General features: G+C 38.8%; 1 protein-coding gene across 1 annotated transcript; it reads right to left on the bottom strand.

Moving 5' to 3' along the window:
• Nucleotides 1–1,241: 1,241 nt before the first annotated feature.
• On the bottom strand, nt 1,242–26,439 carry LOC109040390 (procathepsin L-like). The gene is made up of 7 exons (XM_072304315.1): nt 26,319–26,439; nt 23,310–23,530; nt 19,248–19,344; nt 12,419–12,708; nt 8,477–8,570; nt 6,688–6,734; nt 1,242–1,685 (listed from the first exon to the last, which is right to left on the bottom strand). Exons 1-7 carry the CDS (start codon nt 26,422–26,424, stop codon nt 1,620–1,622), a joined length of 921 nt encoding a protein of 306 aa, XP_072160416.1. The 5' UTR covers nt 26,425–26,439; the 3' UTR covers nt 1,242–1,619.
• Between the last annotated feature and the right edge of the window lie 398 nt (nt 26,440–26,837).

The raw sequence follows: 26,837 nt of genomic DNA on the forward strand, positions 1-26,837 counted from the left end.
TGGTGAGGGATATTCTGTCATGCTGAGGAAAAATCCGTATGAGTATTCAAATGTTGCCGAATGTCTTCTGTGGAAATATCAAATTTTGAAAATTGCTCTGAATATTTTTCCTCGAAATTTTCAGACTTTTTGGATCAATTTGCGGACGAAAGCCTTTACAAATTCGGAGAAGAAATATGCACAAATTTACCTGAAAATTCGTGATTGGTCGAGGGGAATCTGGCAACACCCGATGACTCATGCGGCGTTTTTTCTTAGCACGGCAGTATTGTTGCTGAATTACAAATAAATTAATAGAATTGAAATTCTCTCAAAAATAGCCGTGGGAACAAAAAGCTTGCAGCCCCGATCAGTCGAGGATTCGGACAGTTGCGTGGCGTGCTTTGCGATGTATCGATTGATCTGCCATTTACACCAATGGAGAAGAATCGATTAACAGGGTGTTGGCAACGAACACCTTAATAACGATTCTTTACCATAGCTTCAAATGGGGAAATATCGATAATCGATCAATTACGTCTAGCCACTGGATACGGAGCGAGTTAATGAATGTATTTCGTGTTCGTAAGGATAACTATTAGTGCTTCCTATTGCCTATGCAGCAAAATTGAAGGTGAACCCAAAGAGGGCCTCATGTCTATATCACTAGATTTATAATCACAGCGTTACCTGCCCGTTGTATCAAGCATTATAGAGCGAGATAAATCTGTTTTTCGGATGTGTAAATTCGAAAAATACACATTTCTCTCACCTAAAATCTTTTATAGAGCCAAAAGACGATGTGTAAACCATTTCACAGAGATTCACTTTAGGTTCGCCTTCAATTTTACCGGATAGGTAACTATTCGCGCTATCCGGTTGGTTTTTGGCCTATCCGGTGAAATTGAAGGCGGATCTCAAGTGAATCTCCGTGAAATGGTTTACAACACATCGTATTTTGATTTTATAAAAGAATTTAGGGCGAGAGAAATTTGTATTTTTCGACTTTAAATAAGTTCCTCGCTGGAAAAAAAGTGGCTTGGATATAGATTCCAGGCTCTTAATATCATTGACAAGAAGAAATTCCGTTGAATCAATCGGATTTTTCCTTGAAGAGGCAAGCCTCTTTATTTAAGCGGATTTCCTTTTGATTCAAGCTAATATCTAGCTTAGCAAACTCTAGATCCAAGCGACTATTTTTCCGGTACGCTTTAACTGAGAACTTGGCCATGAATTATCAACATTCCGTAAAATTACTCAGGTTCAATATAATCCATTTTGCTGTAGTCAAATTGGAAAGTTCCCAGAATGATTGAAAAGTACAGCATGTATGTATATTGTTCAACAGATTTTTGAGTCTCATTCATGATAGTCTCATGTTTAAACATTCTATAACAATATTTTGAACAAACTAACTCATGTTTAAACATTCTATAACAATATTTTGAACAAACTAACAAACAAACACATGCGCAAACAAACAAAGAATCAAAAGTAAGGATAGATAATGCAAATAGATTGGTGATAAGATCAGTCCTATACGAATTTTCAAATTTCAGGCTGAAAAGCTCCATTCTTCCATCTGTGAGACAAGGATTCAAAATGAGATCACTCAGCTGATTCATGCGTCACTGTTGCATTTACATTGTGATGGCAAACGAATGATAGTCTGTGCCGCATATCCCTTTTGCCATATAAAAATGACCCTGCAAACCAAAACACGCAAGGAAGTGGAGCTTATCCAAGTAAACGAATGAGAACCTTTCGGTCCAAATAGCGCACTATGATGATCTGAGAACGGCAAATTGTGGCCAACAGCAATTTTGAATGACCTACATTTTAGCAAAAATCTGAATTAATCCGCAGGATTGATCAAGATCATTTTTGGCTCATTTTCAGACAAAACATTAGAGTTTCGCAACGGCCACAAAAGTATTTTTTCTAAAATTTATCAAAAAGTGCTAGATGTGCGATATTTGTTCCATACTTGATCGAGGACCTATGCCGACTTTTAACATAACAACACAAGGCAATATTTAATAGCGTGCACCGCGAATGGAGATGTTGCATGTGTGAGGAATTTGCGATTTGACTGTTGATTCTCATGTATAAATTCGCGAGAAACACGATGTGGCTACTGGTTTTTCTTTGAAATTAACTCCCAAGCTCAAAAAAAGCTCTCAAGTTGAGGCCTAAATGGAGGGGATGTCCCACGTTATCCTGAGAGTCCGCCTCTACATCAAAACAAACTCTCCATGCAAAGATAGGGAGCAAATACATTGACAGGGCTGCCACTTAATTTGGGGACTCTAAAACTGAAAACACGTGCATCACTGCTAATGTATTTGCTCCCTATCTTTGCATAGAGAGTTTGTTTTGATGTAGAAGTGGACTCTCAGGATGGCGTGGGATATTCCCTCCATTTTGGCCTCAACTTGGGAACTGTTGAGCTTGGAAGATGATTTCAGAGAAAACCAGTAGCACCATCGTGTTTCTCGCGAACTTTTACATTAGAATCAACAGCCAAATCGAAAAGTCCTCACACATGCAACATCTCCATTCTCACATTTGTTTATTTACCTCAGAGTAAGTGAAGTTTATTACCTTATATCTGACCTTGAAAACACTTATATAAAATTCTATAGATCATTTATCACCAAGTATGCAGATAAGGGTTGTAGGACATTTCGTCAACGATTTCTTGTCCGCGCACCTGTTTTTTCCAGTAATTTACGTCCACGCGGTTTTTCGGCACGGGATTTTTGGTCCATGTGCCAGTTGAGACCCAAAGTTAATTGGCCCACATGTAAATACAAACGACAATTGCTCACGACGTTTTTGGATGAGAATGTATAATGTCCTGGAAGAATAGGGTTTGCTTTTTTTTTTGTTTTGTCTGTTTGGTCCAACGGAGAATAACTTATAGTTGAGAGTTTCGGTAAAAATGGGGGAGCGGCAATTCCATGAGACAAAATTCACTAAAACTCTCTACACCTCTGTGGTGTAACAGGACTTAATTATCTTTCAAGAAATTCCCACCTCGTTATACCTGAACCAGATAAACCTCTATATTTGCCTCAGCTAAAGGCTCTTAGATTTTTCCGGTGTACGATAGGTATCTTGATTTATTTTGCGAGGAAAGATCTGTACTTTTAAAGGATGCCTGTCATTCTTAATACGTTCATTTTCGTATAATACTGTGCAACACCTCTGTTGTGAAATAGTTGCTTCAGGCGCCGCCGCACGGCGGGTGGGCGGCCAGCGCGAGAGGCTCACTGGCGCCTACAAACCTAAGTGGATACTTCAAGCATTGTGCAATGCGTGAAGTATCCACTTAGGTTTGTAGGCGCCAGTGAGCCTCTCGCGCTGGCAGCACGCCGCTCCGCTCTGTTAGGCTTTAATGTTTATACTCGATAGTCAGTGTTTTTCAACTCATGATTTTGAAATGTTTGCACACTCTGCATTGATTATTCTCATTTAAATTGATGGGAAAAAATATATATCAATTTATCAAAGGAGAATAATAATATAATGTGTGCTTTTTAAATATTGGTGGTTCCGTGTCAAATTTAATGATTTCTAAAGCACTCTAATTTTTTCTATTACATTTTGTGCTTTTATTGTGCTGCAGCGAGGAGTACGCGCAACCAAACGGTCAAATTTTGACGTATTTGACTCTAAAAGATCGATGTACAAATGGGTTAAAACCAAAAATTGCGTGCTTCTTGGTTTTTTCCCCTCTTTGATTCAATTTTTCAGTTTCTGTCGGCGCAACTGCGGCTCATTGAGACTAATGTCGCTTGGGAAAGGATCTAAGAATACTTGTCACGTTTTAAAAATATAAATATTTTCAAAATGAAGTAATAAATTCGTAAAGAAAAAATAAAGAAAATAAAAAAAGTACCTATACATATATAAAGTATATTGTACATCGAAAATTTTAAGGATCGAAATAAAACCAAGTGTTCACCAATGAGAATTTAAAAAGATGATTCAAAAGGAAAAAGTAATAACATTTAATTTAGAAAATGAGCAACCATAACAACATTTCCTTCTCTCTCAATTTCTCATTTCCATAGTGTTAATATAATTTTACATACCAACTAAAATATAACGCTTGGACCAAGTTACTGTTGCTTATTTTACGTGTGGGCGTAAACTACTGGACAAAAAAGGTGCGCAGACAAAAAATCGTTGACAAAATGTCCTGAAACCCAGATAAGGGCTGCGTGCTCGGTTTCTAGATTTTCGCCCTTTCCAAAATCGGATTTTTGTCCACAATTTGGAGCTCTCGGGCCATAGTATAGTGTATACGAGTATCAGCTGTTTGCTGCTCTCATTTTATTTTATACATTGAATCTACGTTATTTATATAGGTTTATTCTAATCTTAGAATCATTAGCCAATATAGGTATACTAGCAGGAAACCCGTGCTACGCACAGGAAAACCCCACCATCAGCAATCACTGTGATTAGTGATCAGTTACTAATTGTGTTTCTGAATTATTATCTACTATTTCAAAATTGGCGAGACGCACTGGTTTGATTAAAAAGTTGATATTAGTGGTATGCTGCTATTTTGGTCTGTTCTGCAATAAGCTCACATGATAATTATAATAATCAAAAATTCCCAATCAAAAGTTGGTTATTTTCATAAAGATTTGTTACTTTTGTCAGTTCAATGTTTAATTGAAGTTAGCTGGTGAGTTTCAGCCGCGAAATAATTACGGGATTTAACCAGCGGTTTCGTTTAATTCACAGCAATGGCGGGTTTGTCATCTACATCGCGGAGAAAACTTGATTTTTCCTGGGATTTTGTAAAACAAATTAGAAATTACACGATAATCACCACGGTATCACGGCAAATACGTCGTGTTCCTAGCGAATTTTTAAGATCATTACAATTGCGCGTTATTCACATCAATATCGTGGCACACACGCGAATCTCTGACTCAATTAAGATTACGTAAATGTGCGCATGAAACTCATAAACATCTGTTACTTGAGATGGGCGAAAACGTATGATTTTCCTTCAATTTTGTATGATACCACATACCCACTCCGGAGTTCAAATAGTTGCTCGCTTCAATTCTGCTTGCTAAAAGTGACGAATTGGAAGAATCCAATCTTAATTTCACGAGAACCATATGGGATGTAACCATCGGTTTCCCTATATAAGATTTAATGTTTTGAAATAAAAAAAAAAAAAAAAAAAAGAGCATTAGCGATGATTTAAAATTTTGCAAGTAAGACTCATGTGTTTTGGTTAAACTATGATAGAAACAGAAAGCAGGTGAAGAATGTCGAAGCGATGTTCTAGTTTTGCTCCGCTGTCAGCACCGCGTCTGCAGGCGCACTGCGCAGTGTGACCGAGCCGTCATCACAGTATAGAACGCCTTCAATCTAGCAAGCGGCAATTTGGACATCTTCCGTGGTGAAATAGTTGTATCAAGAGCGCCCTCCACGATCGGAGTCAAATATTGATGAAATGCGCGCGAAACCCCCGCTTCTCCTCCGATTGAAGCGTTGCACACCGTCTTTATGTTCCATTTTGATTTATTTATTTTATTTTTGAAGCCAAGCAACAGATTCTCTCAAAATTTCCCGAGAATTTGCCTTAATCATTTCAAAACAGAAGATAAAAGTAACAAAAAGTAACCCCAGGCGACGTGAAGACTAAATCACAACAATTTTTTTACTTTCGAACTTGAGCAGGTAAATTTTTTCAAAAAAAAAAAAAAAAAAAAAAAAAAAAAAAAAAAAAAACGAAACGAAAGGTTCCGCGGAGCAAATTTTTCACTAATCTTGCAAAAAACGGAAGAAAACTCGAACCAATGCGCGAACCAATCGCGAAAATCGCGAGCCAATGTCATAGAATGAAGAGACTACGTCAGTCTCTTTATTCTATGCCGATGCATAGACAGATTTTCCAGATTTTCACATCCCTGAGAGAGTAGCCCGGCAACGGATGCACGAGTCGGAGCTCGCAAAAATCATGGCGCGGCGTTTCCAACAGCGCGACGCCGAACTCGTTCCATCCTCCTCGCACTCGTTGGACGCCGAACTCCTTCCATCTTCCTCGCACCCGTTGCGCGTACCAGAAGAACGTACGTAAAATTTATCAGCTGTCTTCCAGCGCGAGCCGCGGAAATCGCTCCATCTCGCTCGCACTCTCTCTCGCACCCGTTGTCCTTACGGGAAAATCGACACACGCGGACCGCGATATCCCGCGAACCGGCGGGCGGATCGCGAAATCCTCCCTTATCCGGCGCCTCGGGGTAGAGAGGGATCCCAGTGCGGAATCTCAGGGTCACACGGCCTCCCGTTCACGAGATCCGCTGATACGTGAGTGAGTGAGTCAGTCAGTGAGTGAGTCAATCAACGTGAAGTCTGCTTTATTAGTATAGATTTCCATTTCATTTTTGGTTTATTTTAATTTGTGGAAAACTTGAATGAGTGAGATTTTTTATTCTATCTACTTTAGTAAAATTAATTCCGTTGATTTTACTATACTATCTCTTATCTATCTCAAGATTTTTCTTTGTCACAATCAGTTCAACATTTTTTGGAGGTTCAGTAGGATTAAATAACGGTGATATTCAAAAAATGATAGGTTATAAGTAATAAAGGAATTCGATCCGCAATTTTTGGTTAAAACCTCAGCACGATATCTTAGATATAGTAGATTTATTACTACAGATTGCATACCTTGTCTCCCCACTCAGCGCCCCAACTGTTCCGAAAAATGTAGGTATCTGAAATTTAAAAAAATCACCGAGACGTCATTGACGTATTTTTGAAGGACTGCATTGTTACTTGTCAGGTGCTTGGAGGTTGAATTCTACTTTTGAACTCGCACAAATACATCACCAGGATTTTGTCAAATAATGTTTTAATCTGATTTAGATTAAAATGCCACATCTGAGAGTCTGCAGCATCTAAGTTACATTTGGGCGCAACTTAATTCTTTTGTCAGACATTATTTGTGAAAATTTTCCTTCAACTTCAAAATCGCATCTTTAGGTTAATCCAGGCTTTGAACCTCGCGATTTGGCCACCACGTCGTCGTGCTGCTCAGAATATCCGTATATATTTGCCAAAATAATAAAAACCGCAATACTTACTCAAGATTGGGGATCCAGGAGACGTAGCAACATACTTGAAGAACACCCAGTAAAAAAATCTTCTTAAAATTCCCAAAATTACAGTCGTAACGGCGGAAAGTAATTGCCATTGCAGCGATGGGAGAGAGAGGGGGAGAGAGAGAGGGGGGAGAGAGAGGGGGAGGGAGGGAGAGAGAGAGAGAGAGACAGAACATGAGGGATTCGGTTGGGCGCTCGGCCGCCGCGCTGCCGCGCGCCGCTGACAATGAGCTGAAAGTTTCAGCCGTACTTTCTCTACGCTTGTAATTCTAAATGCCAATTTTTTGGCTCAAAAAATCAAGCAAAAAATAATCTTTATCTTGTGGATCTACTTTTTGTAATTTGAACAATATTGCTTCAGTATCGTCGAAGGAAATTAAGTGAAATTCTTAGTGGTAACTGGTGGCACTATCTCTAATCTTGAATTATCCCTTAATGGAACCCTAAAATCACCTTAATGTCATTTATGAAGGTAATAAACTTTTCGAAGACTCACTCAAAATTTAACGAAAGCTTGTTGAAATAGAATTTTTGTTTATCTTTTGCAAAATATTCCTCGACTTTAATTTTACTCTTCATCCAAGGATTTGGATGATCATTTCCGTTACAAGTGATAACTTAAAAATTGAAGAAGCGAAGAAATATATGCACAATCTAGCTCTACCGCAATCTGCTTGTGACCCCTCCGTCTCCAAGCTTATTCGTAGGACTACTGACTTTGCTTTTATTTTACATTCACTGCACATAAGGGGCTTGGGAGACAAGGCGCATAAGTGCAGTTTTTGAAAAAATGAGATATTATTTGATTTCAAGGAAAACTAGTCTGAAGGTAATTTGTGAAGCTCGCGTGACGTGGTTAAACTGGGTTGCGATGTATCATATCGATTAGGTCAAAAATCTCGGCAATTTGAATTTTTAGCAAAGAAAGGACGATAGCCCCTGCACATAAGCTTGAAGAATCATTCTAAACCCAAAAATCGGCAAATTTCAGAGAAATAAAAGCAGAAGAGTGTTAGGAAAAAACATCGCATTCGATTCAGGTATTGATTTCTGTATCGAATGCGAGGTTTTTTCCCCCTAATACTATTCTGCTTTTATTTCTCTGAAATTTGCCGATTTTTGGGTTAGAATGATTCTTTAAGCTTATTCGCAGGGGCTATCGTCCTTTTTTTCTGTTTTTTTTTTTTTTTTTTACTAAAAATTCAAAATCTGCCGAGATTTTTGACCCAATCGATGCGATATATCGCATGCCAATTCGACCACGTCACTTTGCTTGACGAATCACCATGATGCATATTCTGTGAAAAATTCGCTCCCAAATGGAAAAAAAAGAAAAACACTCATAAGGTACATACCAGGCGTCATTCCAATAAGCACGACAGCATGATCCATGTCAGCAGGTCCTCTTACGATGCATTGCGTAGAATTGAAAATGCCCCCTTTGTAGAACTATAAAAGAGGACAAAATAAATTATTTTTCCTTCTTTTTTTTGGCACAGGTAAGAAGAGCAAATCATTCCGACCCCACGAGTCATAAATTCTCTAAACTTTTAGTGTGCATGGCGAGCTTAAGCTCAAAACGGTAAAATTATGGATAAACATATCTAGTCATCTTTTTCCACACTTTTGTTGATCTCTCCCCTTCGTATTTTAGCGAAATATCTCCCAAAAAAAACACGACATTTTTCAAGCTGTTTTATCAGCGTTTCCTTGATTTTTTGAAAATGGGGGAGGACGGGGGTCAGCGGGCCGATTATTGAAATTGATAGACAAAGCGATAGACAAAGAAGACATAGGAAGTATAGAGCGATCCTATTGGTTGACATGGTTGGTTCTTATAGACTAAGGAAGAAAATGATGTATACTAACTGTCGAGTCTTTGGTGGGTTGCCGTTAGTTAGTCCATTACCTACCTCCTATGTCCATTGCCACCATCCGCTTCCACCAATAGGATCCTTCCAAATCCCTTTTGTCGTCTTTGTCTATAGCTTTGTCTATAAGTTTCAATAATCGGCCTGCAGACCAGCGTTACGTAATTCAAAAAGGGGGATTAGGGCTGTCTTACGGGCTCGTTACAAGGAGTAGGGGGGGTCAAAAATCGGAAAAAGTGCATTATTACGAAATACTTGAACGGCCCTTAAGTCAAAAGGAACTATATCCATTAGAATATGTGTCCTGTCATGTGTGTATTCTTATGGATCTCAGCGCTCATGTCAGAATGGCTATGGTTCCTTTTGCTTTAAATTCAGAAAATCGCATGATTTTCGTTGCCAAAAATTCGCCTCCTGTGAGCTGATCGTTGACATTGGTAGACAAGACGATCGGCAAAGAAGACAAAAAGGATGTCTAGTTTTCCACTCTTCAGTTTTTTCAAGTTCATAATACTTTTCGAAGTTGGTTGCAACGACTTAAGTTGCTTCAAAACTGGTCTTAGGGTTTCCTTAATACCAAAATGAGCCCTTTTGACACTTTTATGGTTGCATCAACTCTTTAAAAGTATTATGAACTCAAAAAAACTGAAAAATAGAGAAATGTACATCAGCTGTTTTCGCACGTCCCGATTCAATTATTATTGCATCATTTTCTCCCTTAGTTTAAAAGACCCACCCATTTCAACCAATACCCAAGTAGCAGTGATCGCGATAAATAGCGATTGTATCGGTTGGTGGCAAGTCATTTTTCCTAAGACATTTTTTCCTACTGCAATTTTTCCTAATACTTTTTTCCTACTCGTTTTTTGTCCCATCACAATTAGTCCTACGAGTGAGATATCCTACTAGCTTTTTTCCTAGGGGCATTTGTCCTAAATTCAATTTTAAAACTGGGGGAGCGAGAAAGTAAAAAAACAACATAGGTACCTTACAAGTTAAAGTTGTGGCCGCATACCCGTAAGTAGTGGAGCTTCATCCTCCTCCTTATTTATATTCGGCTCGCTGAGAAAACTTTACTCTTTCTGCAACATTTCCCTCTACTCTACTCATGTTTACGTTTCAATTATTATTGGATTATTAGGATTAACATCCTTAGGAAAAAAACCAGTGGGACATCTCACTCGTAGGACTTACTGTAATGGGACAAAAAACGAGTAGGAAAAAAGTATTAGGAAAACCTGATGTAGGAAAAAAAAAATTAGGAAAAATGACCTAGCACCGTATCGGTTGGTTATCGCGATTATATCGAAGGCAACATATCGAGATACTATATCATTGAAAATGGGGATATTTGGCGATTAAATCGCTGAACATCGCAATTTTTGGTTCGATGAAATCGTGATCAATTTTCATTGATACAATCGAGATTAAATCGCCCTTTATCGTCATTTTTATTTCGAAAATATCGCGATAAATTGCATGGAGATAAAATCGCGATAAGATCGAGGATAATCGATCAGGTGTTGATGATCCTATGGCGATTTTATCGCTGATAAAATTGCAATCCATACCGATTTTCCGTTGAAAAATGCTACTCGGAAGTAGCAATTCTAAACGGAAAAATAGCCATGCGATTTTATCGGCGGTAAAATCGCCCGGATCATCAATATCTGAGCGATTATCCTCGATCTTATTGCGATTTTATCTTTATGCAATTTATCGCGATATTTTCGAAAAAAAAATCGCGATAAATGGCGATTTAGTCTCGATTTTATCGACGAAAGTTGATCACAATATTATCGAACCAAAAATTGCGATCTGCAGCGATTTAATCGCTAACAGTGTTAGTCAAAAGTCACGCACCACTGGCCATGAGAGGGGTGGCTATTTGAAATTTTTGAGTTGCCCCCGCCCCCCAAGGGGATAAAAATCTGGAGAGTACCTAAAAAAATTTCCCCCTCAATAAGAGAAAAAACGTCTTAAACCGCAAATTTATATCATATTTAGAACTTGAGCTATGACCAGTGGTGCGTGACTTTTGAATGACCCTGTATACCGCAATTTTTAATGCGATAATATCTCGATAAATGGACCGAGTTTAACAGAAAGGAACCAAGCCACATCAGCTATCGCCAAGTTTAACTGGGCAATTAGATTTTTTACGGGAGAACGTTTGTTCAGATTCCTTTGAAAATAAGGAATTAGCTTCGTACCATGGAAAATTTTCACTTAAATTTGCATGAAAATCCGCACAACCGTTTTCATGTAAAACATTAAATTGCCCAATTAAATTTGGCGATAGCTGATGTGGCTTGGTTCCTTTCTGTTTAACGCGGTCCATATTGCCACCGATATAATCGCGATAACCAACCGATAAAATCGCTATTTATCGCGATCACTGCTACTTGGGACCGTCGAAATGTTTCGATTAATTCTGCTGGCAATAATATCTGCAATATAACACACATCTAAAAATTAAAACCGGATTGATAGACATCATAATCCAACTATCATATCTATTTATCATGTAGTACTTTGGTTGATCTGCTTTCGGGCTTTCCTCTATTAAAAGCTAATAACGACCTCTGATGATACTCTTTTTGTCATTTCATTCGGATCTGGCTAAACGAATTTTTTTTTTTTGGATATTCAGCAATTTGTATGTTAATCATCCACGCTCACTATAATTATTTCTACAGGACTAAATTCTATCTAAAAATCTGCAATTTTTGAAAAATTTATTTTTGTAAATTCACATTTTTATTTCATTCTTCAGCTTCACTCACTGAACGCGGCATCTTTTTAAAATCCGTGAAGCAGAAGGATTTTTTCCTCTTCCCCTTCCCCCATCCTACACTAAGCTTGATTAGAGAATGGGTCGCAGAAAGTAAAAAATCCAATCAAGAGAAAAGTCAGCTGAAGTAATTGTTCCAGAGGAACTTTTCTGAACATTTGAATTGCGTCCAGAGTCCTGGGAAGATGCTTGGAACCAACCTTGGAACCAACCGAGAAAACCGCTATTTATCGCGATCACTGCTACTTGAGTTGGGATAGGATCGCTCCACACTTCTTATGTATTCTTTGTCTATGGATTTATCTATGGATTTGTCTATGGATTTGTCTATGGATTTGTCTATGGATTCGTCTATGGATTCGTCTATGGATTTGTCAATGGATTCGTCTATGGATTTGTCAATGGATTTGTCTATGGATTTGTCTATTAATTTGTCTATGGATTCGTCTATGGATTCGTCTATGGATTCGTCTATGGATTCGTCTATGGATTCGTCTATGGATTCGTCTATGGATTCGTCTATGGATTCGTCTATGGATTCGTCTATGGATTCGTCTATGGATTCGTCTATAGATTCGTCTATGGATTTGTCTATGGATTTGTCTATGAATTTCAAGAATGAGCCGGCGGACCTGGAACTCGGGTAGGATGCGGAGACAAGAGATGACCGGGCTGTCGGGAAGAGCGGCCTCCATTTTGGCTCTGCTGGAGACTTCGGAGTAGCCGGTGATTTTGGCGATGGGGTTGTAGAGCTGGGAGCGGCAAGCGCCGGTGCTGTTTCCGGCCCCGCTCGTGAAGGGGTAGTCCGCCTCCGCCACCAACCCCCGGCTCTTCATCAGTTCCAGAGACGGCGGTATGTCCTCCCCGCGACACATGTCCTTGCCTGGGTCCAGAGACATGCGCGCCGTGCAGTCAATCAACTCTGTTAAAACAAAAAGGAAGGCAAATGATCATAAAGCGAATTTTCGCGATCAAATATCATTCATCAAACGAATTGATCAGTGCAGAGAGATGCCATAGAGTACATAGAGTCGTAATGTAGGTGGGAGAGCTGGCGCCATGTTCTGCTCGACGAATTCCGAGCCCGGTGTGCGCCGAGTTCGGGTCGCTTTTTCGATACATTTTCGATCCAAAATGGCGGTGTGGAATACGTGGTAATTCCTATCCCCTTTGTTGTTGTTGTTGTTGTTGTCATCGGATGGCCGGGTACCCGTGTATCGCAAACAATCGATTATGTATCGAAAAAGTGACCCGGCGTCACACAGGAGTCTCGGAATTCGGGACATGGAAAATGCTTAAAAGTGGCGCCAGCTCTCCCACTTACATTACGACTCTATGTACTCTATGAGAAATGCCGATGATCGGTGATAGAATATCTGTAGGGAGAGAGTATAGACAGATGTGAAACTCCGAAAATCCATCTGGCCTTCACCGATTCCTCCGCGAATAAAGTTAGGGCCCAGAAATGCAGCCAACCTATAAATTTCAACTATCCAGAGCGATTTACTAGTACAATTGTTACGAACCATCGTTTATAAAGCAAGTATTTGACTTAGTTTTTGCATAAATTTACTCATTTTTGCGGAAGAACGCTCGTTTATGTACATTCTTCGCCATCTTCTTTAGAATTGGAATCTGCAGACTGACAGTAAAATTTTGTGCGTTCGAAGTTGGTTAGAAGGGTGGCTGCACTTTTGGGCCCTAAGCCCTACATGAAGCGATCTGTCCATACTCTCGCTATAGGTACTCTAATCGGTGAAAGCAGGAGCCAATCAGAGTTCGGATTTTTTTTTTTTTTTTTTTTTTTTTTTTTTTTTTTTTTTTAATGAAATTACTTCGAAAAAACGAAACACTAAAACACAGCCAATTGCAAAAATAGTAGACTTGAATTGACAAAACACAAAAACTGAAAGAAATGACGAGGCAAAAATGCTGGTGAAGGATGAAGTTTCTGGCACCGATTGATGCATCAATTCAAGTCCTGAGGCGAAGTCGAAATTTCAAATCGATGGATTTCAACGGTTTACGGTGAGACCAACGAAGAAGTCAAATATTATCGTCCAGGAGGCGAATTATGTGCTATAGCTTAACATATGACTCATTTACTTTGGTTATCAAACTCATAAATTGACGCGCGCATTCTAGTCACGTAGTCGCAAATATAAGTCTCGTCCCGTAATCAGCACATCCTGTGCATCTCCCGTTTTAGATATCGTCTCAGTGGCGAGGCGTGAATGGTCGATTTTTGATATTTCCCCATTTGAGGCTGTTGTAAAGAATCCATTATCAAGGTGTTCGTCGCGAACACCCTGTTTATCGATCCTGTTTCATAGGTTTAGAGTAAATTATGTATATTAGATTTATAACAATTTTTACTTTGACTTGGTAATCTTTTGTTTTAAATCAAAAGAAACAGTAAATTATTATTATTATTATTATTAAATCGCACATCAATCGATATATCGCAAAGTACGCCACGCCACTGATCCACGTCTCCCGGACGTTCTCCATTCCAAGGTTGCCAAATTGACTCAAACAGTCCATCATGTTTTCAAAAATGCACCTGTGCAATTTTCGTCCTATACAATTTTTTCTGCTTTGTACGTGAGCTCGAAGGAAAAATCAGCGAAATTTTCAGTTGGAAATGCCCAAGATTCTCCTGGTTAAAATGCATTCCTTTGTATACCTAGTTAGGCAGCAGCCACCCATCGTCTTCAACTGTTTGGAGGTAGTTTTAGGATTGGGTCGAGGAACCATTTTTAAAAATAATTTTTAAAAATGGTTTAAAAATAAAAAAAAACAAGTTGGTTTTTGCAATCGCTAGCGATAGCAATATTCGTCATGGGAACTTTTGCTTCTGGGATATGAAAATGTTAAGGTACAGTTCGTTTGTAGTATCTTCAGAATTGAAGGGGCTATGTAATTTTGTGTCGACATCTCTTTTTTAACATTTTTAATTTTTTTTCTTTGCATACAAGAAAGCTGTTATTTACCAATTATTTATTTTCGTTGGATTATGTATGGTTTTAGGAAGTTAACGCATTTAACTTTCAGTTTCGTTTTTTCGGCGTAAAGTATGATATTTCTACTCTACGCATATGCCCGAATACGCATCATAAGTGACCTATGTGCTTCCTAAGTTGCCATTTTTTTCATTCAAATAGATGTAACTGAAATGTTAGATGTGTACCACCTATACTACTTTCATGTCATTGCTTTATTTATTTATTTATTTATCTATTTACTTTTTGCGTAGGTATAAATTGTTATTTTTTGCTGAATTTTGGAGAAAATATTGCTTTAAGAACGTGGAATGTAAATTAATTTTATTGAAAAAAGAAAATACCATCATTAATTTGGGCGAACAGAGAAAATATACATCAATATTTGGGTCAACATCTCCCTGATTATATAAAGGATGAATATATTAGGCCAGCTGGCCTTCCAATGAGAGAGCCAAAAAAGGCATCGATTAGCCTTATAAAAGCTTCTAGTTTGTAAGTGAAGACAAACCTATAGTAAATAGACAGCAGTTAGCAGAAAGAAACTAAGACACATCAGTCATTGCCAAATTTAACTGGGTAATTTGATCTTTAACGATGAACGTTCGTGCGGATTCCTTTGAAAACTTTAAGGAATTCGCTTCGTGCTGTGCAGGAAATTTACTGAAATTTGCACAAAAATCCGCACAACCGTTTTCACGTGAAAAATAAAATTGCCCAGTTAAATTTGACAGTAGCCGATGTGACTTGGTTCCTTTCTACTTGGGGCGGTCCAAATGGTGACCAGACACTTTCCCCAATTTTTTTTCGTCCATAGTTTTTATAGTGCGTTTATAAAGTTTCTCCGATAGATTTTTGTGCGATTTTTATTGAGCTAATAGTTCACTTAGTCTCCAATAGATTTTTGTGCGATTTTTATTGAGCTAATAGTTCACTTAGTCTCCAATAGATTTTTGTGCGATTTTTATTGAGCTAATAGTTCACTTAGTCCAATTACAAGCAATGATTCAGGTGCTGAGATTTCGCCAAAAAATGAAATGTAACCCTTAGTTGCCCAAGCTGGGTCAAACTGACCCAGGGTTCGCTGACAACACGCGCCCCGCGGTTTTTATGGGCCAGTACATCCGAACTTCAGATGTAGGTCACAAACACATCTTAAAAAAAAAGAATAAGACATCAAAGTGGAGAAAAAGAAGAAATAATCAAACACATTATCAACACTACCGAAAGTAGGAAAGATGCTTTCGGGTCTATTTTTTTTTAAAAAACTTTTCTCCCCAATCAAAGCGACAATTCTTTGGCAGCATAGAATAGAGCATCGCAAGCTCACACCTCGCGCCATCGCGCCTTCAATTTGACAGATACAACACGGACATCCATCCGGCACGAATAGTTGTATCCCTGCGCCGTCGTCAACGCGCTTCCTTTTCGTTGCTCTATTCCCATTATGTGTTCGTTTCCATTTGTTTTATTTGTAGTGAAGCCTCAAAGGCTACGTGAGCAACACAGCCGAAGCCAAGAGAGACGTAATCTGACCTTGTTTTTTAGTATGTCTTCCGAACCAGAGCGGCAGTTCATTGGCAGCCAAGAGCGGAGCATCGCGAGCTCACGCCTCACACCCTAGCGCCTTCAATTTTGCAGATACAACACGGACATCCATCAAGCATGTATAGTTGTATCCCTGCGCCGTCATCAACACGTGTTCTGTCCCTTGCCCCGATTCCATATGGTGTTGGTTCCGTTTTTCTTATGTGTAGTGGTGCTGTAAGGGCTCGTCAGCAAAGTAGCCGAAGATAGGAGAGATATGTAATCGGGCCTTGCTTTTTTCCCTCTCTCCCAAATGTTAGTGACATATCACTGACAGCATAGAGCGGAGCGTTGCGAGTTAACGCATCGCGCCTTCAATTTCTCAGATACAGAACGGACATCCACCCAGCACGAATAGTTGTATCTCCGCGCCGTCATCAAAGCGAGCCCTTTCTTCGTTCTATTTCTATGTTGTGTTGACTTCTTTGTCTTATTTGTAGTGGTGCTTTGAGGGCTAGTTGAGCAACACAGCCAATGTTTAACTTGGATTAAAGAGCCTCCCAAAATTTCGCCCGTTTTTCGGTATTCGACTCGACCATCGAAGCAAGGTTTAAGTGGAAGCTTATAATAACAGAAAACTCAGAAAAAAATTTCAAGATGAGTATAGGAACCGTTTTCGAGTTATGGGGGAGGGGGGGGGGGCAAAGGGGTCAAACTCCGGCCTTATTTTTCGCTATTTTCTTGTTGAATTGATGTGTCTACGGGGTTGTTATCGTTGTTTACACATGTTATACACACCGTTTTCTACGTATTTTTACACGCAAAATCGAGTTTTAATGTTGACGAGTCGATATATCGATAGGTTATATCGATTTTTTAAGATTCTTCATTTTTGATTCATGGATGACTAAATGCACCTGATATGACTGTAGAACACCGACACCTACGTATTTTTTCTTGTAGAATCGATTTTTAACGTTAACGTTATATCAATCGCTTATATCGAATTTTTTTAGGAAACTCAATAATATATTGGTATTGAAATTGGTTATTCTCCATGCGAGAGCAACCAAATTTTGGGCTGGAACACATTTCCGGTCTGGTCGATTTCCAGTTGAGTCAAGTTTTCGATTGGGGCACATTTCCCGGCGAGTAGAAATTAAGATTTTCGACTTCCGGTCAAGTAAAATTTCGGGTGGATAACAAATCCCGTTGATTGTGGTTTCCGGTCGGTCAGGTTTCCGATCGAATCAAATTTTCAGTCGAGTCAAATTTTCGACAGGGACACGTTACCGGGTGGAAACAGTTTCCAGTTGGGTTAATTTCCGGTCACGTCATATACGGATGGATTACGGTTCCAGTGAATTGAAATTTTGGGATGGGTCGGATTTCAGGTTGGGTCGAATTTCCAGTTGGGTTGAGTTGAGTAAAAAAACTATCATCATTCCTCTTTATTGTCGGTAGAAGGGTAATGATTCTTGAGGATAGCAAGAATAAGATGTTTTTTCAAACTCCATCAGCAGTTTCAATAATTTCTCCAACTGTTAGAAAATAAGGAAGAAATGCCGAGATTCGCGTTTTTGGCACTAAGAATCGACACTCCATAAGGAGATACGCATTTTTGCAATTAGTGTTTTCAACTTGTTGCTGGATTTGGATCATTTAATGACTGAAAAAAGGGTTTCACACTTAAAACTCCTTATCAGATAAGATTTAGTCGGTTATCGATGCCCCATCCATCCATGCTTTACGCTTTCCTAATGAACCAGTGGACAAAATACCTTTTCTTCAATTTTGATTATTCAGAGTTAATCAAAGAAAGCTCATTTTATCCGTGCGAGCTTTTCAAATTCACAACCGCTTTTGAGTAAGTTGCGATCTTGTATACGGCGAAACTTTCAGTTTCGCTTCAAAATACGATGACCAAACCAAGGTACTTAAAATACACAATGTGATCCAGCCGCCTGCGCTCTCTTCTTTGAAATGACCGAAAACAATCTTATTAATTTTTCAAAAAAATTTTCCTCGGCATTTTTCGAATATGCGGCTCGATTTAAAACCCAAAATTATGAACTTTTTGGTCAACATCATTGTACAAGTCCACTCACAATGGATACACAAGGGCGCCTTCAAATCAATCCGTAAACTTAATGCTAAATTCTCATACCACTATTCGTGCGTCACGGCAGTCATTTTGCATACCCGGCCATTCGAAGGCGACTCATTGACTTCAGGCAACGGGGTACAAATTACAGCCAAAGCCGGGGCACGGGGGCCGCCCTCTGACAACTAGGGAGGCAAAGCCGGGGGTCGCCCCCCTGGCCCCTACGAAGCCAAAGCCGGTGGCCACCCCCCTGGAAACGATTTTGCGTGTAAAAATACTTAAGAGCCGATGTGTATAAAATATGTAAATAACGATAACAACCCCGTAGACACATCAATTCAACAAGAAAATAGCGAAAAATAAGGCCGGAGTTCGACCCCTTTGCCCCCCCCCCTCCCATAACTCGAAAACGGTTCCTATACTCATCTTGAAAGTTTTTCCTGAGTTTTCTGTTATTATAAGCTCCCACTTAAATCCTGGTTTGATGGTCGAATCGAATACTGAAAAGGAATGTCAGCCCTTATTTTGGGAGGCTCTTTGTTGGCTAAACTAGGTATTGGGTAAAGTGTTTAGGTACCGTCCAAACGGTTCACGGTTTAATGGTTCAAATTCTATCATGAGATACAACCATGCAGAGGCGATTCTTGCAAGTCGGCAACACCGGGTTTTCTCCATTTAAATTCATGTTAAACGATCGAATCGAAATGAGGCATCCTGTCTCGTTTAGAATCGATATATTCAATGGATTTATATTGAGTATTGAGAGTGTTGCCAACTTGATGCTGGAATCGCCACTGCAGCCAAGTTTCTGTGGATTGTCATACTTACGTTGTTTGGAAAGTTTGATCTCCTCATCCGCGTTGTAGGATGCGAGAACCTGAAGAGCCCCAGCAGAAGCAAAAGCCCAGCAAACACCACATTTTTTCTAAAACAGGTATGAAGACATATCTCAAAATGAGTGTAAACTCATGGATAAGAAAATTCAGTGCAGAACATTTACCTCAGGTTCCGGGAGAAGGTGTGCAAAAAAACTCAAAACTGAGATACTGCTACTACTGTGCTGCCGTGCCAAGGAAGAACACCGTATGAACATTCGAATGTTGCCAAATTTCCTCTAAGAAAATATTTATTTTTGAAGAGAGTTATGAATATTTTCTCTTGAAATTTTCAGACTTCTTAGATCAAATTACGAACGAAATCCTTTGAAAAATCGGAGGAGAAATGTTTAAAAAAAATGCTAGAAATTCGTAATTTGTCGAAGGAAATTTGACAACGCCTGATGGCTCATACTGCGCCCTTCCTTAGCACGGCAGTGTTCAGCGAGGCATTTTACGGCCCACCGCCCTTGATTCGTCACAAGTATCACAAGCGCCATGCGACGTTTCAAACTTTACGCCGCCATTTTTTTTTTTTTTTTTTTTTTTTAGAGGAATTATTGGTTGAATCTGTTTGAAAATTTCACTGATTTTTATCAGCAGCACAAGAAAATTTAGTGACATTTTCACAGAGCTTCCTTGAACAATTTTTCCGTAAAAAAATAAAATGGCGGCGGCAATTTTTAGACGTCGCATAACGTTTGTGATATTTTGGCCGGAAGGTGACGAATTTTTAAGCATCGACGAAGTCGATGGTTTGAGGTTTAAAACTCTGAAAACGTGGCTTTGAATACTGCTATGAGAGCGCGGGGTCAAAATATACGCGAATTTAAATGTACCTTTATACGTTCTCTTTTGGTGCAAAAATCAGTTAAACCGCTCACACCTTCATGCTTGGAGTCAGCAATTGAAAAGAATGACTTTGATCCAGTACTCACCAAATATTGGTGAGAACTATGTGAAAGTAATTAAAAAGAAAGGTTATTTAAACGTAGTCATATTTTTCATCCTGTCTAAAAGAGGTTTAAGAGATACGCAAACTTCTCGCGTCATGACTCAGTCGTTTTCAACCGAGTGATCTCCACAAAATTGCATTGATAGTATGTATTAAATTGGGAAGCTTCAAAAACGGTGAAATTGGGAAGAGGGGAAGGGACGCTCACTGTCTATGCGAATGGGGAGAGAGAAAAAGAACATACTTGAGCCCCATGTCATCGATGTGGTATCGCCCAGAAATGAAGGAACTTTAACATATAAGCGAATACCGCCTACTCTTTTAGTGACCGCGTAGTTAGCAGGTCCTCATATTGACGGCTGAAATGCAAAACCGCGGATCTCGGACGTATATCTGCCTAACAGAACTATGTGCATTATGACGTGAGCCCTGTTATGAATATACTCTTATGGGTCTCAGGGCTCATGTCTTAATGCACCTAGTTCCGTTTGGCAGAAATACGTCCAATTTTGAAGATAAACCACTAAACCAGCAACCTTCATTCCTTGACATAATTTCTACGGAATATTCTGTTATTAGAGAAGAAAAATCGAAGAAGTTTTTCCTTCAAGCGTTAATTTAATTATAGTTTGTTCGTTAGTTTATTCGCTAAAAAACTATTTTTTTCAGCACCACAGAGGACGCTAGCTGCTCTTTTTCGGCGTTGATGTCAGAATCCTCTACCTCGATTCACTGAAAAAAATAACTTAAAACTCGAGAGTTTTGTCTTAAAACTTTAGGACGTCATAGCGCCCTGAATTTTTGAGTTTCCGCGGTCAAACTTGCGCTAAAATTTCCAGAATGGACCACTAGATAAGGTACGAATTTCAGCATTCTGATACATGTTTCTTAACCAAAATTTTACGTAAAACACGATGCACACAACGAAAATTACCGAAATTAACTCCTTACGAAGATATTTAATGATTCTTGATGTGTGAATTCAAACCACCCGCTCATGAAAACTCAATGCTCTACGTGATTCACATCGCGCGCTAAACGTTATCATGACAGTCTCTGCGATATAAAAATCTGGCAACCTCAATCTTGACGCTTTGGCTCAGTTATAGCAAATTGCTACTAGTTTGAACAACACATGGTGGGACATGAACATTGCTCGATTGAGAAGCTTGCTGAAACCGTTGTAGTGGGCGATTTGACTCACGTAGAGCTTTGAGTTTCTTGTGAGCGGGCAATTCAAATTCCTCGTAACCAATGTGAAATAAAAATGTTAATATCTTCGTTAGGAGTTGGTTTCAGTAATTTTCGTTGTGTGAATCGTTTTTTACGTGAAATTCTGGTTAAGAAACATGTATCAGATCGTTTAAATTCTTACCTTGTCTAGTGGTCCAATCTCTGCTCTATTCAGTGGTGCTAATAAATCAAACCCAGCCTGAGGTTTTGAAGAAAGATATATTTATCCAGGATTACAGTGCGCAGGTACGATGTTCTCAAAATTGCTGGTGTACATTTACCACTTTAGGAGCTTTCATGAATTACGTAACGCACCCTTTCGGACTTTTGAACCCTCCTCAACCCTTGTAACGCTTCATAATGCAACCTCGGACCCCTTTTAATAAATACGTAACGCTTGTCAGACTCCCGCCCCCATGGATCACAAAAATTGTGGAAAATGGTTGAAAATAAACCTTGATAAAATTTGAAGTATACGAGTATTTTTAGCGATAGTGTAACAAATTGTCGTTTCCGAAACAAGGGTCGTAACTGCATTTCAAGGTTGTAAGATTGAATTGGACTACAATTTGCAATTTGGACCTATAAATTAGTCCAGTTTTAAAACAACGTATGTGCCATTAGTTTCCCTATGCACTTACGTGTTTTTTCAGATGAGCCCGAATTTATAGGTCCAAATTGCAAAATTTAGTCCAATTTAAGAATTCATTTTTTACAAGAATACATCCATGCAATTTTCGTCCAAAACCTCTCTGATTTTTGCATGAGGTCAGAGAAAAATCGGGAGCATTTCCAGTTAGAAATAATTGAGATTATCCTGGTAAAAATGAAATTTACGAGGAGAAATTTGGCAACATTGAAAGGGAGTTACGTTCTTTCGTGAGGGAAGCGGCGAAATACGGTAGAGAGGGTGAGAATGATACAAGTATTTTACGCGCGAACTTTCTTAAGAGTTTTCGTGTTTTCCACCAATAGAGGGTCACGAAAAGTTGGCTCTGACCTTCCGCGTAATGCAGCGTTTCGCAGGCATAAACCCACATCCCTATCCCCTAGAGCGTTACGTAATTCCTGAACGCTCCCTCTCGTGTTATTATATATGTCGAAGACAATTGGATTGCATTTTGCAAAAAGGAACCACTAGCATTGCAATGTTGCTAAGATTGTGCAACTTCTTTTGTCTTGGAGGAAAAACCCGATTATCCATTAATAGTTGATATCATACTCGCTAAAAACTGTAAATTTAAGACAAAAATTGCCATCTAAATTTCATAGTTTTTCACGATCTCCGCAACTTTATTGCAAAAGATAAAGTTGCACAATCTTAGCATCATTGCAATGCTAGTGGTTCCTTTTTCCAAAATGCAATCCAATTAGTCAAATCAGGCATTTTATTAAATGCCAAGGCCGGTAAGGCATATTTTGCCAGTTCACGAAATTCTGTAAAATTATGGCGAGAAGTTCACAGATTTTCAATATTATGGGAAAAATAACTCTCCAAATCCACGAACTCTCCTTTATTCTTGCCTTTGGTACATTTAAATGTAAAATTTAAAAAATTCTATGTTTTACGACATGCTGAAAATTTCACGATAAATATGAATTCAGGATCATAAAATCGTTTAAAATACTGTTTTATGCTGCATATTTTTACAGAGAATTCTTTCTTACATGCGGGCAACGAATTATTTTGTCTGACATTAGGGTAAAAAATCAAAATTTCAATCTAAGTAAGAATATTTGACTATTCTTCTAGGCATTTGACAAAATGCCTGATTGGACTACTTATTTGCCTTCGACAAGTACACGGTCATGAGGAGTATTTACGACCTGATCATCAATGGAGGGGTAGGCGACACTGATTTCTCGCCAGTCAAAGTAGCCGTCCGAGATTTCTTGAAGATTCTGACTCGCCGCATTTCCCTTCTTCGTCCTTTTCTTCGTCGTAGATTTCTTGCTGTTAAGAGCCAAATTTAACCCCAAAAGGCTGTTTTTTGCTTTATATTTCGGGTCTATCCTCAAACCTGTATGACTGCGCATGAATTCATCCTCTGAATGGGGCAGAAATAAAAAGAATGAGGTAAGTAAGAGGGTTGTCCAGAAAGTAAGTTTACCTGTTCAATATCTCCTTAACTAAGATAGGTAGAGAAAATCTGCGAAAAGCGTTAAAAAGCCACTACTCTGGGCTTTCTTATGCGCTAGAGATTTTTACATTTGGCTTGATAAAACTCTAGCAAAGAGGGTTTTTCTGTACCCACAAAGCTCCCTAAAATTTTGGACCCGTGCAGAGAGGAGGTGGGTTCAGAAAAACCCACTTTTCTAGAAATTATCGAGCCAAATTTAAAAATATATAGCGCGTTAGAGAGCCCAAAGTAATGACTTTTTAACGCTTTTTACAGATTTTTTCCTACCTTTCTTAGTTTAGGAGATATTGAACGGGTAAACTTACTCTCTGGACGACCCTCGTAATACACGGCCAAAGGAACTAAACTTCATAATAAATGATTGCTTTCTCTGGTTTGTTTTAGAAACAACATATCTCCGCCCTCCAGCCAAGAAGTCACACGCAACATTCTTGCTTCGCTTTAGTAGCACTTTTCAACGAAATAATCGCCATATATTTAAATCAAGTTGTGATTTTTTTACGATTTTTTGGCGATGAAATTGGTAGGATCATCAATATTTCGTAACCTTCCGGTCAAAGTATCAAAATCGCCACGTGACGTTTCAAAATTTCCGCCGCCATTTTATTTTTTTACAGATAAATTTTTCAACGAAGCTGTCCGAAAACTTCACTGAATTTTCTTTGGGTTGCCGATAAACAGTGCAATTTTCAAACAGATTCAACCAAAAATTTCTCTGTAAAAAAATAAAATGGCGGCGGGAATTTTTAAACGTCGCGTGGCACTTGCGATAATATGGTCGGAAAGTGACCATCTGCGCAATTATCCTCGATAATGTCGCAATTTTATCTCTATAAATTTTCGTTTGATAGAATCGAACCATCTGAATTTATCAAGATTTTTTGTTCGATAATATTGCGATAAATCGCCGTCGATAAAATCGCGATTTTATAGCAAATTTATGCGATGAAATCGCAATTTTTCATCCGATAATATTGCAATACATCGACGTCGGTTAAATCGCGACACGTTCTCCAATCAAATTGCAACTCATCGGGATATCTGCATGCTACTTGGGATACTGTGTGTTACGGGCTCAGAGTTATTTTAATTTTTTCATCACATTTTTCGCACATACTTTCATGAAAACTTCAGGCATTAATCTTGATGGCGAAATATGCATTATGTAAAATTTTCAGGTGATTTCGTTCGATAAGTTTACGTAAAAAATTAGGCAAGTTTGAGAAGTGTGACAACACGAGTGCCTAAACGCAATTATGGCGCTTCTGCTACTGAAAAATAGTACATTGAGAAAAAATTATGGTTATAATTACTATATTAGTGGTATTCAATATGAACTCTTGATTCGTAGTTGCCATAACCAATAATAGAGATATCTTTATCATTAAATGGTAATTTTACTATCGCGCACTCGTAAAATTACGATTGATCCAGTAAAAATATCACTGCTGCTGATTTCATCCCTGGTAAAAATTGGCAGTAGAATCTGTGTTCCAAAATACCATAGACCTACAGCCGGCTGTAAGATTTCCAATAGCTTCTATAACTGGCAACACAATTTCTTATAGCCTTTTATAGCCGATGGCGATTAAGCTACAGCCTGGCGATAAAGTGTAAGCTAAACGTTACTAATCACGGATGCTAGGACTTAGTGAGTTTTTGGACTCTACCGCTCTCTTTTTGGGCCGAAGTATCTTGATTAAATTTGCGAGGAAAGCTCTGTACTCTTTAATATGTTGGAGCGCCTTCAATCTCGTATGATGCTGTGCAATACCTCTGGTGTGAAATAGTTGCTTCAAGCGCCGCGGTACGACGCGGCGCATTGGCGCCTACAAACCTAACAGGGATACTTCACGCATTGCGCAATGCGTGAAGTATCCCTGTTAGGTTTGTAGGCGTGCGTCGCCGCTCCGCTTTGAGTTAGGCTCTAATATTTAATCTGGCGGAGTCAGCGTTTTTCAACTGATGACTTTGAAATGTTTGCACACTCTGTATGGATTATTCTCATTTTATTTTATGAAAAAAAATATGTAGTAAAGGAAAATATAATGACCGTTTTGTGAATATTAAGGTGATTCTGTACAAACTTAAGGATTTACAAAGCACAAGAATTTCTACACAATTTCTTGTAGCCTTTTACAGCCGATGGCGAAAAAGCAACAGCCAGGCGATAAAGTGTAAAGCCCGGCGATAGGAACTATAGCCCGGCTGCATAATTTTTTATCGCTTCGTGTAGCTCGGCCGTAATTTTTTCCAATTTCTACAGCCAGTCATATGATTTTTTATCGCCCTCTTCAGTCGGCTATAAGAACTCCTATGGTATTTTGAAACGCAGCTCCTATCGCCAATTTTTACCAGGGATGCCTAACGGTGATTCCGGTAGATACCCAATAATTGATTAACCATTTTGTATTTATATTTATTTTTTCTCTAGTGATATTTCTATTTTCTTTTGTTGTAAATTTTTACTTCTGTAATAACGTTATTTGATGGCAAATAAACACAAAAAAGTAAAAATATCACTATAATTGGTTTTGGCCACTACTAGTTAAGAGTGCATATTGAACACCACTAATATGGTAATTATAACCATAGTTTTTTCTCAGTGTATGTGTCCAACATTTCAGTTACTTGCCACGTTTTTTCAACATATTCATGTTGGATTTGCTTTCTTGTTTTATTATGTAAAACTTACGTGTTTGATCAGTGAAGCGGGTGGCACCATAATCGACTCCGTGCAACTTTTTTGCGTTAAGCCCATCGATTCTCTTCAAGTTGGACTGGTACACGTCCAATCTCATCGCCTTCTCCCCCTCCGAAGCGTAGTTTTTGTTATGTATCTTCGTGAACTCGTCGAAGCTCGGATGCTTACCCTGGAAAGTGCACCACCCATCATTCTCATACGGAGGCGATTTTGTAAACGGACCACCAGACAAGGTACGAATTTAAGCATTCTGATACATGTTTCTTAACCAAAATTTCACGCAGAACACGATTCGCACAACAAAATGACTGAAACCAACTCCTAACGAAGATATTAACGTTTTTATTTTACACTGGTCACGAGAATTTGAACTGCCCGCTGACAAGAAACTCAAAGGTCTACGTGAGTCAAATCGCGCACCACAACGGTTTCAACAAGCTTCTCAATCGAGTAATGTTCATTTCCCATCATGTGTTGTTCAAACTATAAGCAATTTGCTGTAACTGAGCC

This window comes from Bemisia tabaci, chromosome 9 (assembly GCF_918797505.1).
Source record: "Bemisia tabaci chromosome 9, PGI_BMITA_v3".
Taxonomy (NCBI): Eukaryota; Metazoa; Arthropoda; class Insecta; order Hemiptera; family Aleyrodidae; genus Bemisia; species Bemisia tabaci.